At 35.9% G+C, this 16,089-nt stretch overlaps 1 protein-coding gene across 5 annotated transcripts in view; it reads right to left on the reverse strand.

The window, feature by feature from the left end:
- Nucleotides 1-1,717: 1,717 nt before the first annotated feature.
- Nucleotides 1,718-16,089, reverse strand: part of LOC106883200 (differentially expressed in FDCP 8 homolog) — a 65,606-nt gene continuing 51,234 nt past the window's right edge. For all 5 annotated transcript variants that reach the window (XM_089362672.1, XM_014934130.3, XM_014934124.3 and 2 more), the window contains exons 10-14: nucleotides 15,275-15,388; nucleotides 13,690-13,770; nucleotides 10,933-11,073; nucleotides 6,482-6,591; nucleotides 1,718-2,486 (exon numbers count right to left, since the gene is read on the reverse strand). In XM_089362672.1, the coding sequence (XP_089218798.1) occupies nucleotides 2,417-2,486; nucleotides 6,482-6,591; nucleotides 10,933-11,073; nucleotides 13,690-13,770; nucleotides 15,275-15,388 (516 nt within the window). In that variant the 3' untranslated portion in view covers nucleotides 1,718-2,416. The remainder of the gene's footprint in view (nucleotides 2,487-6,481; nucleotides 6,592-10,932; nucleotides 11,074-13,689; nucleotides 13,771-15,274; nucleotides 15,389-16,089) is intronic.

Below are 16,089 nucleotides of genomic sequence, written 5' to 3' on the forward strand. Positions count from 1 at the left end.
GAGCAACCAGTTATAACATAAACATTACAATGTTGCTCAACCGGTAAGAAGCAAAGCTGCAAGATAACATTTACACACACACAAACATATATACATACATACATACAACAGGCTTCCTACAATTTCGTTAAACCAAATTAACTTACAAAACATTTGTCAATGCAGAGCTATAGTAGAAATAATTTGCCTGAAGTATGGCACAGTGGGACGGAACCTGAAACTATGCAGTTGCAAACTGAACTTCTTAACCATGTGGCCATGAAGGTTTAATCGCTTTATCAGTTAACATTACTACCTGATTTATGGGTTTCTTTTGCAAGTATTCAGGCTATAGAGATACGTTGAAGTGGAAATATACTCTTTTACTTGTTTCAGTCACTTGACTGCGGCCATGCTGGAGCACCGCCTTTAGTCGAGCAAATCGACCCTAGGACCCACTCTTTGGTAGCCTAGTACTTATTCTATCGTTCTCTTTTTGCCGAACCGCTAAGTTACGGGGACATAAACACACCAGCATCGGTTATCAAGCGATGTTGTGGGGACAAACACAGACACACAAACTCACACACACACACATATATACAACAGGCTTCTTTCAGTTTCCGTCTACCAAATCCACTCACAAGGCTTTGGTCGGCCCGAGGCTATAGTAGAAGACACTTGCCCAAGGTGCCAAGTAGTGGGAATGAACCCGGAACCATGTGGTTGGTAAGCAAGCTACTTACCACACAGCCACTCTTCTTCATATATTTTTGTGAACAGCAAGGATCCTTAATGCCAGTGCTTGGACAGATGGAGGAAAGATAAATCTTGCCCTGAATAAGATATTGGCCTTGCATAGATAACAATTCCTTGCCCAAAGAATACAACTTATCACTGCAAGGCAATCATATAAATGGTAATTCTACAGTACTGCCTCAGCCTAAAAATAGCAGCCAAATCTCCCTCAAATCACATCCCATCTTCTTAGGAAAAGAATGCTTCAGATAATACAGTCATGAATACCTTATCTTGAAAAAGGATGGGATGGTCACCACTGGAATATCTTTGTCATAGACAATCTTGTACTACATATACAAAAGACAGGAAGGTCTTTCATCATAGAGTCTGCTTGATCAAGGATGACTTGTAGCTAAACAACAACAATTAATCGTACAAACTCATTACAGTTAGGATACTTTACTTTGACCAGGCTCCCTTGAAGATGAAACCATTTTGCCAAGCATCTCAAACCATCATCGCCACCTTCAGTTCATGAATAGAATCCAATCCTGTGTCCTTTTTTCAGGTTGTCAATAAATGTTAGAAAATGCCCCCCACATACTTGCCAATATCATGCAGTGAGGCTCAGAGTACAAATTTTACTGCTGCTTCTCCTGGTGTTGCACACAATGACCCAATATGTAGAGATATCCATTCTCTGATGCTGTTGGTCATTTTTGGAAGACTTCTACAGAGATACTCATTGGTTTGTTGCTGTCATTTCACAGCCAGGGCCATTCATAGCATCCTAAACTCCTCTTTGCTTGTTTGATAAATGTTTCTAACTGTGTGATACATGGACATTTACAGTTAGACAGACTTGTTCTTTAAGCGCTGGCCAGATTACAGTACGATTAACAAGATACAAACTACCACCAAAGAGCCAAGGTATTCAATATCTGATATAACCAGTGCAATCTTTACACTCAAACCAACTTCAATAAAAAATACAAAATCAAAAAAAAAAAATGTCAATTTATTTAATCAACTTTTAAGCAATTATTTGTTTCTTTGTTACATTTTGCCTTTTTTTTGTTTTGTTTTGTTTTGTTATTTTTTATAACCATTCAATTAACTTCTATAAAATAATTACATGAATCAAGCAAGATTCTGGAAAGCAACCATTATTTAGTCCACAGCCAGTAACCATTCATAGCAGAAATAACAGTTCTCTTCCAACAGCTTTCATTCTTTTGGCCATTTTTAGTTACATAGATCACATTTTGATATTTAGTTTTTTTTTTTTGTCTTTTCTATTTAGTAAAATAGAAAATAGATATGCTGCGACACTCAAGACTCAGACTTTCATCACATAATGCTTTTTCCTTTTTTTTTAAAATTTTTATTTGCTACGAATCTGCATAATCATTTAACACCTGTCAACTTACTCAATCAGCATTCACTTTAAGTATATGCAAACAATATGGATGGGGTAGTTACATAATATACCCAGCATATCTATATGTATTAATGTACACATACCCACATATATATATATATATATATATATATATACATACACACACACACACACACATACACACACACGTGCATGTGCGTGGAGGAAGGGGTGAATTTTTGTGCTTGTGTTTCATCTATGCGTATACATCCACATATGTATAAACCAATTGCCCTATCCAATAGCAAAGCAGCATTATGTCAATGTAAGTCGGTGAGCTCTGCGATCACACCGTGGACAGCTTTCAAGTTTTGTAAAGCATTTCCTGAAAGTAAAAAAAAAATAATAATAATAATAATAATAATAATAATAATAATAATAATAATAATGATAATAATAATAATAATAATAATAGAAAGTTGAAATATTTTGTCGTTTTAACTATGGAATATAGGACTTATCATTATCGACATCGTTATAATGCACATTTTTCCATGCTTGCATGAGCCAGATGGAGTCTATTGAGGCAGATTTCTTACAGCCAGATGCCCTTCCGGTCACCAACCTTCACCTGTTTCCAAGCAAAGTAATATTTTCCCATGGTCAGACATGTTATCACAGAATAAATGACATTCATTCACAGCAATCAAGAGATGTCAAGACAAGAGACACCAACACACACACATTCACACTCGCACAGTCATGGCCGAAAGTTTGGAACATAGATCTGAATTTTTTTTTTTTCTAGACATTGAACCATTGGATCAGTTATTAGGTAAGTATGTCTCTACATTGTATATATTTGAATCGAATTGAACTTGGACATAACCATTTTAATTTTTTTTTTAAATGTTCCAAACTTTTGGCCACAACTGTGTACATACATATATGAAATTGTGTGTGTATGTGTGAGTGTGCGTGTGTATATATATATATATATATATATATATATATATATATATATATATACATACATACATACATACATACATACATACACACACACACACACACACACACACACACACACACACACACACACACACACACACACACACACACACACATAACGAGCTTCTTTCAGTTTCTGTCTATCTAATCAACTCACAAAGTTTTAGTTGGCCCAAAGCTATAGCAGAAGACACATTCCCAAGGTGTGATGCAGTGGGACTGAACCTGAATCCATACATTTATGAAGGAAACTACTTAACCCAACCATAAATATGTGTGTGTGTGAGTGCGTGCAAGAGAGACGACTATGCTGGTCTGGTCATGTGATGCATATGGATGAGGACAGCTGTGTAAGGAAGTGCCAATTTCTGATTGTGAAGAGAACCTGTTGTAGAGGTAGTCCCAGGAAGACATGGGACGAGGTGATGAAGCATGATTTTCAAACTTTGAGTCTCACAGAGGCAATGACTAGCGACTGAGACCTTTGGCAATATGCAGTGCTTGAGAAGACCAGTCAAGCCAAGTGAAATCATAATCATGACTGATGCTGGTGTCATGTAACTGGCACCTGTGCCAGTGGTGCATAAAGAGCACCCTTTATGCATTGGCCTTCATGGAGGAAAAGTGGCTGAGTTCCTTTCAAGTGTTGGGCTGCACAGAGGCAAGTTCCTTTCAAGCATTGGGCCCCATAGAGGCAAAGTGACCGAGTTCCTTTCAAGCATTGGGCCCCATAGAGGCAAAGTGACCGAGTTCCTTTCAAGTGTTGGGCCTCTCGGAGGCAATGACCAAGACCTTTGGCATTATGCCATACTTAAGAAGACCCATCAAACTGAGCAAAATCACAGTCATGGCAGATCCTAGTGTCACACAAATGGCACGTAATAGCACTCATTACACTCTCAGAATGGTTGGCGTTAGGAAGGGTATCCAGCTGTAGAAACCATGCAAAATCAGACTGGAATCTGGTGCAGCTTTCCAGATTTTTAGCCCTGGTCAAACCATCTAACCCATGCTAGTATGGACAATGGATGTTAAATGATGACAATGTTGATATATATAAAATAGGACACCTAAATGTTGAACAAAAAAAAGGCAAATCGCAAAACAGTTTTTCGCCTGAAAGTGTGGTTAGGTTTCTTCACAACCATGTACTTCTGGGTTTGACCTCATTGCATAGCATAGGCAGGGATTTTAGGGTTTCCCATCCTACAGACTCAAGTTAACTACATTTTCTGTAAGAAATCTGATAACAAAAACTGTGCAGAAGCCCATCAGATACATACAAACATATACACACACACATGCATGCATGCTTGTATGTATGTAAACATTGGATATGTATTATATGTAACCGTGTTCTGTAGTCAAAAGCAGGATACATGAATCATATGAAGTCACATGAAAATCGTAATGCCCAGATAGGTAATGATCTTGGATACCAACTGTTTCTTATAACTTGTGACATATGTCAAAAAACTTGTAAGACAATATCTAGACTTAAAAGACATATGCTAGTTCACAAAAGCATTCCTTCAGAATCAGATTCCAAAGGGCAAAGAAATAGAAGAAACTTGAGTAATATCTGTTACTTGTGTTTTGAACCCTGTCAGTCAGAAGCTGGTCTTAAAAGTCATCTTAGGGCTCATCGGCAAAATGATTTTACTGTGTGATGGATGTGGTATGTGTGTTGATGGGACGGCTATCATCTCTCAAGATGAAGTAATCATGCATGTGTCTATGTGTGTGTTGTGTTTATATCAAACCAGATAAGCAATGGCATCACACTATCAACCAGTTAGCACATTTTAATCATCACCATTTTATCTATAAATTCTATGATGAAGTTCTTGCAACATGACACTCCAAGAAATTTTTCTTGGTGATTTGAGAGAAGTTGAAATCATTTTTAGGCTTCAGTTTCATTAATACTATACAAAGAAAAATATGGTCCTTTGTTGTCAAGAATCTAATGTATCATGTATTAACTTCCAAATCTGACTGATACTACTTCCCGCATAAGGACAGGAAAATATTTATTTATTTATAACTCAGAACAGAAAGTTATGATATACTAGCATCAGATATCATTTTTATTACAGAAGGGGCTGAGCAGTAGATTTAGGCAAGCACTAAATTATGAATTTCATTATCCAGTTACCTCCCTTTAAGTTCTCAGTGCAAATCACGTTTGACTTTTCTTCTTATCTTTCTCTTGTCAATGAAATAAATACCAGCTTAATCATGGAATGAATAATATAAGAGAGAGGCACTGCATGGTATCTTAAGGAAATAGCCTTGTGAGAGGGTTTAGTAATCAGGAATTGAAAGAGAAGCCTGTCATGTGTGTGTGTGTATGTGTGTGTGTGTAGCTTTATGTAGGCATTATGTGCTACAGTTGTAAATGAGCTTCATCATCATCATCATCATCATCAAAGCAAGGTTGTTGGTTTTCGGTCTCCTGTGAAAAACATGTCTGGCCATGAGGAGGTATTACTTTGCTTGGAAACAGGTGAGGGATGGAGACAGGAAAGACAGCTCACTGTATAAAATTTGCATCAGCAAATTCTGCAAGCATGGAAAAGTGGACACTAAATGATGATGATGTATTATATAGTTAATTACATCAACTATATAATAATTTAAGAGTGTTGTAACTTGCTTGAAGAGCACTATAGTGCAGAAATAGAATAATGAACAAAAACGGGAAATGAGGATAGATTCTAACAATACAGAGATGTCTATATTTTGGGTGCAAAGGCCTATCTTCAGAAGTGTACAGTCAAAGAGATGTGTGTCTGCATAGATCCTGCCATTTGGATAACTGGATGGGCAGGATGGCTGTACACTTCTAAAGATGAGCCTTTGTGCCCAAAATATAAAAATTTTTCAACTTTAATCTCTGCATTGTTAGAAGCTGTCCTCATTTCCCTTTTTGTCCATTATCCTACTTACATAATAATTTGTGACTGGGTGTGTTAAAGTTAAAAACCTTTTATTTCTAAGATGTTAACAGTTTTTTCAAATGTAATAACAAGGGAAAAAATTCATGGGAATATTTTTCTTTAACTTGTCCTTTTCAACTTAGTCAATTCTTTTAATTCCAACAATATGTACAACCCTACTTTGTTTCTAAGGAGTAGAACAAGATATGACTGTACATATAGAATCTACTTCAGCTTGAACCATTTTCTCCACTTTTCTTCTCCCATCCCACACAGCAATCTGTAATGTTCCCGATGCCCCTAACAAGCTACATTATAGTTCTGACTTTTGAAACAGAAGGAAGTTTGAGCTCTCATCTGCTATTATTTAATTTACTTTCAGAAACTAATCAGTATTAGGGTTATCAGAGCTAAAAGTTAAACTCACCTGTGGAAGACTTGAGAGCAAGTTTCACAAGACTTTGTGTATATATCAAATGGGAAGAGAACCTCACTGCTGTGACAGAATTCACAGGTATATCCTTTTGCACGACATAGCTGAAATTCATAAAACAAATTAGTCTTAGATGATTTCAATTTCCATCAGAATTTACACAGAACTTAGAAATGATCTAATTATAAAATCTCACAGAGAGAATTAAGCAACAGTGTTATGATAAAGCAGTTGTATACTGTCAACTCAATGTGACAGTCCCAATAAGGGAATCATACTGCTGCTATTTAGCCCTAGGAAGCTGGACCGCTTCCTGTCAGCCTTGACACATTTCCTGTGTCCTTATATTTGTGAGGGAGAGAAAAGCACTCTCACCCAGCTCAGTGTGCATTCAGGGACATTTTTTCTGAGTCATTGCTCGTCATCAGCCTAAAGTAGCAACACTAACTGGCTGAAGATGCATGTCAAACCCTCGCAAATATATATATATTTAGTGAAAACGCATTCACTGATTACAAAAATTAGAAATGATCGAATTATAAATCTCACAGAGAGAATCAAACAGCAGTGTTATGATAAATATAAGGACACAAGAAATGTGTCAAGGCCAACAGGAAGCGGTCCGGCTTCCTAGGGCTAAATAGCAGCAGTATGATTCCCATATTGGGACTGTCACATTGAGTTGACAGTATACAACTGCTTTACACAGAACATTTATGACAATTACATATTGATTTCCAGCATTAATAAAACAAAGGGCCTATCATTAGTCAACCATAACAGTAAGGCACTCAATTCTCACAGAGCCAAATTCACAAGTGAATTTCAACAAACATTAATTGAGTCAATAAGGGAGTCCTCTACATGGTCACTCAACTTGCAAGAAAGAGTAACCAAATCTCCCTCAAATCACATCCTACTGTCGTGAAAAAGGAAACTTAGACATGCAAAAGCCTGACAGCAAGACGAGATGGTCACAGCTTTAACATCTTTGATCATAGGTGTATGCAGTTAGGGTTAACCTGGAAGAAAGGTGTAAACAACAACAACAAACATTAATAATTTTGTTGGCAATGCCTACAAGAAGAACATGAACATCACAACATCCAATTTCTTCTCTCCAAGCCATGAGACTCCATCTCATACAAATTTTATTTTTAGTCATAATTATGTATTTGCTACCTAAAACATTAAATTCTTACAAAATCCAAAATTCAAGTTATATCCTAGTTAAGGTCACTCAAGGATTTCCAACTAACTGGGCCTAAATTTAGGGTCTAAAAACGAAATCACCAAAACTACTCTGTGTGCAACAATTTTAGCACTATGCAGTATCTGAGTCTTAGCTTACATAACAAGTTCAAAGACTTCAGCCAACTATTGTTTCGGAGTGTTGGACAGTGGCAGCAGTGGTGGTAGCACTTTACTTCTTCATGATGAGTAGTCCCTGAGTTTTAGAGTTTTCACCCTGTTTAACAGGAATATGGGGTTCAGTAATTATTGCAAGATGTTTAGAAGATTCCTCTTTGCTGGGAGAATGGAAGAGATCTTGAAGTTGCATTTAATATGATTTGACGGTTCAAATTTGGAAAGTGTAGGTTTTGATCAGATAAAGTACAGAGGTAGCATGGAAATAAAAAGAAAGTCTAGAAAGTTGATCAGAGCCAGATATAGTCCCATGGTTTTAGATGAGAGTCAAAAAGGAAGTTACTGAAACATGTTGTGATAGGATGACTTGAAAGAAAGCTCCTAATCCAACTGGTTATAATTTATATTGAAACCCATACAAAACACAGGCATGACTGTGTGGTAAGAAGTTCATTTCTCAACCACATGATTCTGGGTTCAATCCCACTCTATGGTTCCAGGCTGACTAAAGCTTTGCAAGTAAATTTAGCAGGCAGAAATTGAAAGAAGCCTGCCATATACGTATGTTACTGTTTCTTTGCCTTGACATTACATGATAGTTGGAAATAAAGTCTCCAGCATTCAATGAAAATGTCTGGTCGTGGCGAAGTTTACCTTACTTCAAAACAGGTGAGGGTTGGTAACAGGAAGGGCATCCGGCCATAGAAAATCTGCCTCAGCCAAATTTCGTCTGGCCCACGCAAAAATGAGAAAATTAGACGTTAAAACGACGCTGATACATTAAAAAAAAAATTGCTACGAGATTTCCATACCAACAGTACTCAAGGGCAATAACTTTGTGTTTACTGTAATTCTTCTGTGAAAAGACTAGTGACACGATCTAATAAAGAAATCTAGTGAAAATTGTACTGACTGATGGTTTAATAAAGAGAAAATAAAATTCAAAACAGTTAAACGAGCTGAGTGTATATAATGGTCTCCATCGTTTCAGAGATGTGAAAAATCAATAGGGAGATAATTGTCAGCTACAATATTCTCTGAAATAACCACTAGCTAAGTTACTACTTTAACAAAAACAGGTTTCTTTATACAGTTGAAAATCTTTTGTCCGATAACCTCCAAAATCAAAAAGTATTTTGAATGCTGATACAACATGCAACAAATAAGAAAAGTCCACAAAGCAATGGGAAGGTTCCACCAGATACAGCTGTTTTATCTCATTATGATATGTAACTGTTTTATTTTATACCCTACATAAAACCTAATACCTGTATTGTAAAAAAATAAAATACAAATGCCATACATGTACTGTGTAACCTTTTAATCAAAACAGAACATCATAGGTGGGGACTGATATCCTACGTTTCTGATGGTATTGTGCATAAAAAAAATTATTCAGAATTTATATAAAACTACATTCAGGGTGTATGTAATGAAATGCAAATGGATGTGGTGGTTAGATTTGAGCTCCATCCCCAAATTGTCCCATTTTATAGATGCAAATATAAAAATCCTCCAAAATCCAAAGAATCTCAAATCTGTAACACTTTTGGTCCCAGAAATTTTCTTTAATGGATTCTCAACTCTATCATCATCATCATCATTTAACGTCTGCTTTCTATACTGGCATGGGTTAGATGGTTTGACAAGGAACTGGCTAGCAGTTGTGGCGTGGTTTCTACAGCTAGGTGCCCTTCCTAATGCCAACCACTTAACAGAGTGTGCTGGGTGCTTTTTACATGCCACTGGCATGGGTGCATTTATGCAGCACTAGCATGGGTGCATTAACACAACACTGGCATGGTTCCACCACCTTTGACAATTTAGAAAATCTATTGTTCTATATTGACAGGTCGATGGGCTTCTTTCAGTTGCAAATTTCCAGAAATGTTAAACCAACCAAGTATAATAAGAAAAGATAGCAAATTGAATAATATGTCTTACTTATGCACATAACATAATTTTAAAATAGTGGTCTTCAAATGATGCACCACAAGAATGGGAGGGAGGAATTTCCTTGCACCATGGGATTTTTAAACATTTTTTGAAAATTCATATTAATGGATTATAGGTGCATGCGTGGTGGTGTGGTAAGAAGTTTGCTTCCCAACCACGATTCCTGGTTCACTCCCATTGTGAGGCACCTTGGGCAAGTATCTTCTACTATAGCCTCAGGGCAACCAAAACCAAAGCCTTGTCAGTGGATTTAGTAGTGTGTGTGTGTGTGTGTACATGTGTGTGTGTATGTATGTATATATGAGTGTGTACGTATGTGTCTTTGTGTCTGTGTTTATCCCCCACCACTGCTTGACAATAGGTGCCAGTGTGTTTATGTCCCTGTAACTTAGCAGTTCAGCAAAAGAAACTGATAGAATAAGTACCAGGTACCAGATTTAAAAAGATATAAGTAATAGGATCGATTCGTTCAACTAAAAATTCTCCAAGACAATGCCCCAGCACGGCCACAGTCTAATGACTGAAACAAGTAAAAGATTAATGCATGTGTGTTTTTGAAAACAAGTTATTCATAATTTTGTTACATGCAAGTATGATAAATAAAACCACATCAACAGCGGATTTCTAATTTTTCTCAAAATATTCATAACAAGCTTTTTTTTAATTTTTTTCCATGTGGAGTGCGCAAGCAGTGACCAATGAAGTCAAAAAGGATTGAAAACCTTTCTGCTAAAAAGTTGGGTATTACTTCCTCACATCTCCGTCATCATCATTTAGTGCCTCCTTTCCATGCTGGCATGGATTAGACAGTTTGACTAAAACTGGTAAGCTGGAGAGCTCCACCAGGTTCCAATCTAATTTGGCATGGTTTCTACGGCTGGATGTCCTTCCTAACACCAACCACTCCAAGAGTGTAGTGAGGGCTGTTTATATGCCACTGGCATGGGTTCCAGTTATGTGACACCAGTATCAGCCACGGCTTGACAAGTCTTCTCAAGCACCAAACATTTAGGTCATTTGTCACCTCTGTGAGGCCCAACATTTGAAGGGTGCTTTTTAAGTGCTACCTCACATTTAATAAAAAAAAAAGTTTCAATGTTACATCATGTAAAAATCTTTACCTGGCAGGCTTTCTTTATGTGTTTCAAAAAACTATTTACAATATCTGTTAGTTCAGGCAGCAATATTTGAGAATCAGCATCTCTGAGGTCTTGTAATGAAAACATATTGGAATTTTCAACAAAATGTTGTCGTTTCTGCAGCTAAAATATAAATGAAAGATTATGATAAAAAGCTACATCATGACCACTACATTAGAAGTTAAGAAAATTGCTTTACAATTACATGGTTTCGGGTTCAGTCCCACTCTGTGACACCTCAGACAAGTGTCTTCTGCTATAGCCCAGGCCAGGCAAAGCCTTGTGGGTGAATCTGCAAGATGGAAACTAAAAGAAGCTGTTTTGTGTGTGTGTGTGTGTGTGTGTGTGTGTGTGTGTGTGTGTGTGTGTGTGTGTGTGTGTGTGTGTGTGTGTGTGTGTGTGTGTGTGTGTGTGTGTTTGTGTGTGTGTGTGTGTGTGTTGATATCATGTGATTGCTGTAAATGAGTGTCGGTCATTCAAGTAGTGTCATTCATGTTTGGCCATGGGAAATATTACCCTACTTGGAAACAAGTGAGTGTTATTGATAGGATGGGTACCAAACCATAGAAAAATCTATTTCAATAAACTCCTATTGATCCATGCAAGCATGGAAAAGTGAACACTAAAGCAATGATGATGATGATGAGTTCAAATGATCATTATCATCATCATCATCCTCCTTTAATGTCCATTTTTTATGCTAGTAAGGGTCGGATGGTTTGACAGGAGCTGGCAAGCCAGAATGTTACACCAGGCTCCAGTCATCTGCTCTGGCATGGTTTCTATGGCTGGATGCCCTTCCTTAATGCCAGCCACTTTACAGAATGTACTGAGTACTTCTTACATGGTGCCAGCAAGGGTGCTTCTCATGTGGTGCTGGTACAGATGCTTTTTAGCATGGCACCAACACAGGTGCACTTTATATATGACAAATAAAAAAAGAAATGCTGTATAGCTAAGCAGTTTGATCCTAAAGATCCATCACTACTATTGCCATTATAGTTACACAATCACCATCAGTATCACCACTATCAACATCAACAAGTATTTCTTAAATGAGGAAATCACTTTAGGTAATATTCAATGCTTTTTTTTTTGTTTTTGAGATGAATTTAAAAAGCAGAAAATAAAATAAATGATAGAGCTACAAGAAAGACAACTCTTGTCACACTTTTCTTTATTCACATTTTTTTCAAGCAATTCACCATCCACTAATATGATAATAAAAAGCAGTCTTATCTTTAATATAATTTCTTTTCTACTCTAGGCACAAGGCCCAAAATTTGGGGGAGGGGGGCAGTCGATTAAATCGACCCCAGAACGCAACTGGTACTTAATTTATCGATTCTGAAAGGATGGATGAAAGGCCAAGTCGAACTCGGCAGAATTTGAACTCGGAATGCAAAGACAGACGAAATACTGCTAAGCATTTCGCCTGGTGTGCTAACGTTTCTGCCAGCTCGCTGCCTTATAATATAATTTATTGCAAAACATTAACAGCCTTATGCTAATACAACACATTAGCAAATTTCAAATATTATGGAAAAATCTAGCAAAAACTGAGTATATTGATAAAATAGTTTTCAACCTAAAGACAATTTCCTTACTGGAAACCTAAAATTCTTCCAGATTAAGAGTTGCTAGTTTATAAGAAGAAAATCTACGAAATAAGAAGCCATTATATTCAGCGCTTCTACACTTTTGTTACTATATTTCTGCAGAAATACACTGGCATTGTTTCAGTTAATTTTGAAAACTATGAGCTTAGAAAAACCTGATAACTTTGACATTATTAAGCTTGAGTTTGGGACATTTTAACAGGAAATCTTAAAAGAAGGTTTTAGTTTGGATGACTATTGTAAAACAGGGGTGATCTCTAAATGATTAATATCAAAAGGATTTTAAAAAAAAGAAAGAAAATCAGTAACAGTGTTAAATAGGTTTGCTGCTTTTTTTTTTGTGACTTAGTCACAAGAGGGAGGAGACAGCCCCATGACCTTTTCCAAGGTGGAAGAGCAGAAGAATTAAATAGCATCTCCTACCCAAAGAGGCAGAAATGTACATTTAGCAGCTGGACAATTTTTGTTTGTACTTTTGTATTTTTTAATATTATATGTTTATAAGAGATATCTCAGGGCAAATAACGGGGTGAATTAGGATTTCAATAATGCATCTGCTTTAAGTACGACACACAGATTGCTATTTTAAACTAATACTGCTTCTGTCACATACAATGAATTATTAGGTTAAAACCCAGAGAAGTGGCAAGAGTTAATGGAGATGTTTCAGACATTGCCCTTCTTCAGAATATAGATATCGAGAGGAATGCAAAGGAAAAAATAAGAAAAAAATAATTAAAATGGAAAAGTTCGGACAAAGTAGTCTAGGTGTGTTGGTTAGCTTAGTGTGTTGAGAAAAGGTCTGTTCATATTCTGTTGTTTGTGTTAGTATAAGTGAAATGCCTGTGTAAAGGGCAAGTGGTTCGTTACTCGATCACCTTTGATCATCTGATCATCAGCCTAGTCATTCAGGGATGACTTGGGGACTAAACAACATCAGTAGCAGCAGCAACAAGATATAAGTACTATAATCAATTTTTCTCGACTGTACTCATCCCCACAAAATTTGTGACTTTGTATCACAAAGTTCTAAAATTATCATAATTATTAAAAGGGAGGGCGGTAGATGGACAGAATCAATAAAATAGTTTGTGACAACAATAATAATAGCCAAACTTACCAATAACAACAACTTATCTTCACGGGCAACTTGGCAACGGACAAAATATTGTTTCATAATAAGGATGTCTTTTCGAAGTTTCTTTGAAGATAGTAAAAAGAACAAACACACAAAGTTATTGGATCATCAAATATAAAATACACAAAAATTCAAAAAAACTCAAATACTTCCATAGCTTATCTGTTTGTTACCTTTCCTGTCTTTTGCACACACACAAAAAAAATCTAACTTTTAAAGAGAGGTAACTGAAACTTTATAAGACTTTAAAATATTGTAATGAATCAAAATTAATTATATGGACTGTTTAATTTGATTTTGATTGTTTTGTTTTGCTTGATATCTTATCTTCTTTATTATAATATCTTATGCAACATACAGTAATGTTATATTTATCATTCTGTAATATTTCATTTATCATATGATAATTATTTATTTATTTATTATACAACTTATCATACTGCAATGCATTATTTATTATACAACGACACCTCATTCATTATACTGTAATTATATTGTTATTATACCGTAATATGTTACTGTTAGTACTCTAACATTGCTTTCAAATTTTGGCGCAAGGCCAGCAATTTCGAGGGAGGGGGTAAGTTGATTGCATCAACCCCAGTGTTCAACTGGTACTTATTTTATCAATCCCGAAAGGATGAAAAGCAAAAGTTGACCTTTGCAGACTCTTAACTCAGAATGTAAAGACATGAAATACAGCTAAGCATTTTGCCTGATGTACAAACTATTCTGCCAGCTTGCAGCCTTATCATACTCTAATATGATTATACTGCAATATCTGATTATAAGATCTGATGGAAAATGTCCTACTCAAGCCAGCATGGAACATGGAAATTAAATGGTCATAATATAGTCTCTCTCTCTCTCTCTCTCTCTCACTCTCACACACACACACACACACACACACACACACACACACACACACACAGGGCTTTATATACACACAAAGCTATAATTTCACATACATGATCAATACACAAGGTCAGTCACACACAATCTCACACACACACACACACACACACACAAACATATAAGACACAGTTCAATTTGTACTTAAAAGTTCATACATACTACATACATATGTATGAAAAAAAAAACAAACAAAAAATAGCTTAGTGATGCAAATTATAGGTAAGTTCCCAGTCTGATGAAACAAGATTCTTTGATTTCATTGCTATTATGCAAAAGTGTCGTAAGTCCAAAACGCTTTTTCATAAAACGAAAAAATAGTTTCACCATTCCATAGCAAAACCACTGTACTACACTTTGACAATTTTTGATATCTTGGCATCTGAATCAGCTGGAGATACAATAGTTTGACCAAAAGAATCGGCTATTGCAAGCAAAAAGAAATATTGGAAAAAAATGCATTTGGCCAAATTTGGACATACGACAGTTTAACATAATAGCAACAATTGGATTCTCCTTATTTACATCACTAATATCCTTCGGTATGAAGCATGAAGATTACAATATCCCACATATACTTATGTGAAAAATTAATAGTTAGGTTTCCTTGGAAGTCACTTCACACAAATTGGTAGAATTACAAAAGAATACTTACAAGAATTTGACGTAATTCTTCTGACATATTAAAAATAAGTGGACTGTGTTTTTCAAGATCTAAGACAGGCTTTTTCAACATTAATTTCAAGAACTGTCGACTGGCACGGCTTACCTACAACAGAAGATATATATATATGTATGTTTATTTAAAATATAAATAAGATTCAGTTGAATTAGGTACTCAAGTTGAGGTACCTCATTAGGTCAGGATAATATACACAGTATTATGTAAATATCAACTTTGGTACAGAAATACCAACAGAATGATATTCCTGTAGTGCATACAGACAATTTGACCCAGCTGAGTATATAATCTGCTCTTGAGTTATTCAGACATGTATATTTTATTGAATATACAGTCAATAATACACTTCAGAATTTGCAAAGAGCATGTTCCGAGATAGGTGAATAAGATATAAATAAGTATCAATTGAAGGACAGGTGTCATATATATATATCAATTTATATATATTAATACTTTTTTTCTTTTTGGCTTTGCTATATTACTTCATCAGTCCACATCATTCAGAGAATTTAAATTTTAGTTTTAACCTTTTGCCTGTCCTGTGTAGTGTATCATATGTGATACATAGGATATATTTTCCTGGTATCCATGCACCAAATATAATACACATTCCTAATTTTTTTTCACCCACCAGAATAACTTGGAACTTATGAACGGAAAGATTTAAATTACCCAGAATATATAAAATAAGGGCTAACCAAAAGTCTGAAAACAAACATGGACATTTAGGACAAGCTTATGAAAATATTTTGGACAGACAAAGGGTTAAATGAAATATGTAAGATCTA

This window comes from Octopus bimaculoides, chromosome 1 (genome assembly GCF_046866305.1).
Source record: "Octopus bimaculoides isolate indiv1 chromosome 1, ASM4686630v1, whole genome shotgun sequence".
NCBI lineage: Eukaryota > Metazoa > Mollusca > Cephalopoda > Octopoda > Octopodidae > Octopus > Octopus bimaculoides.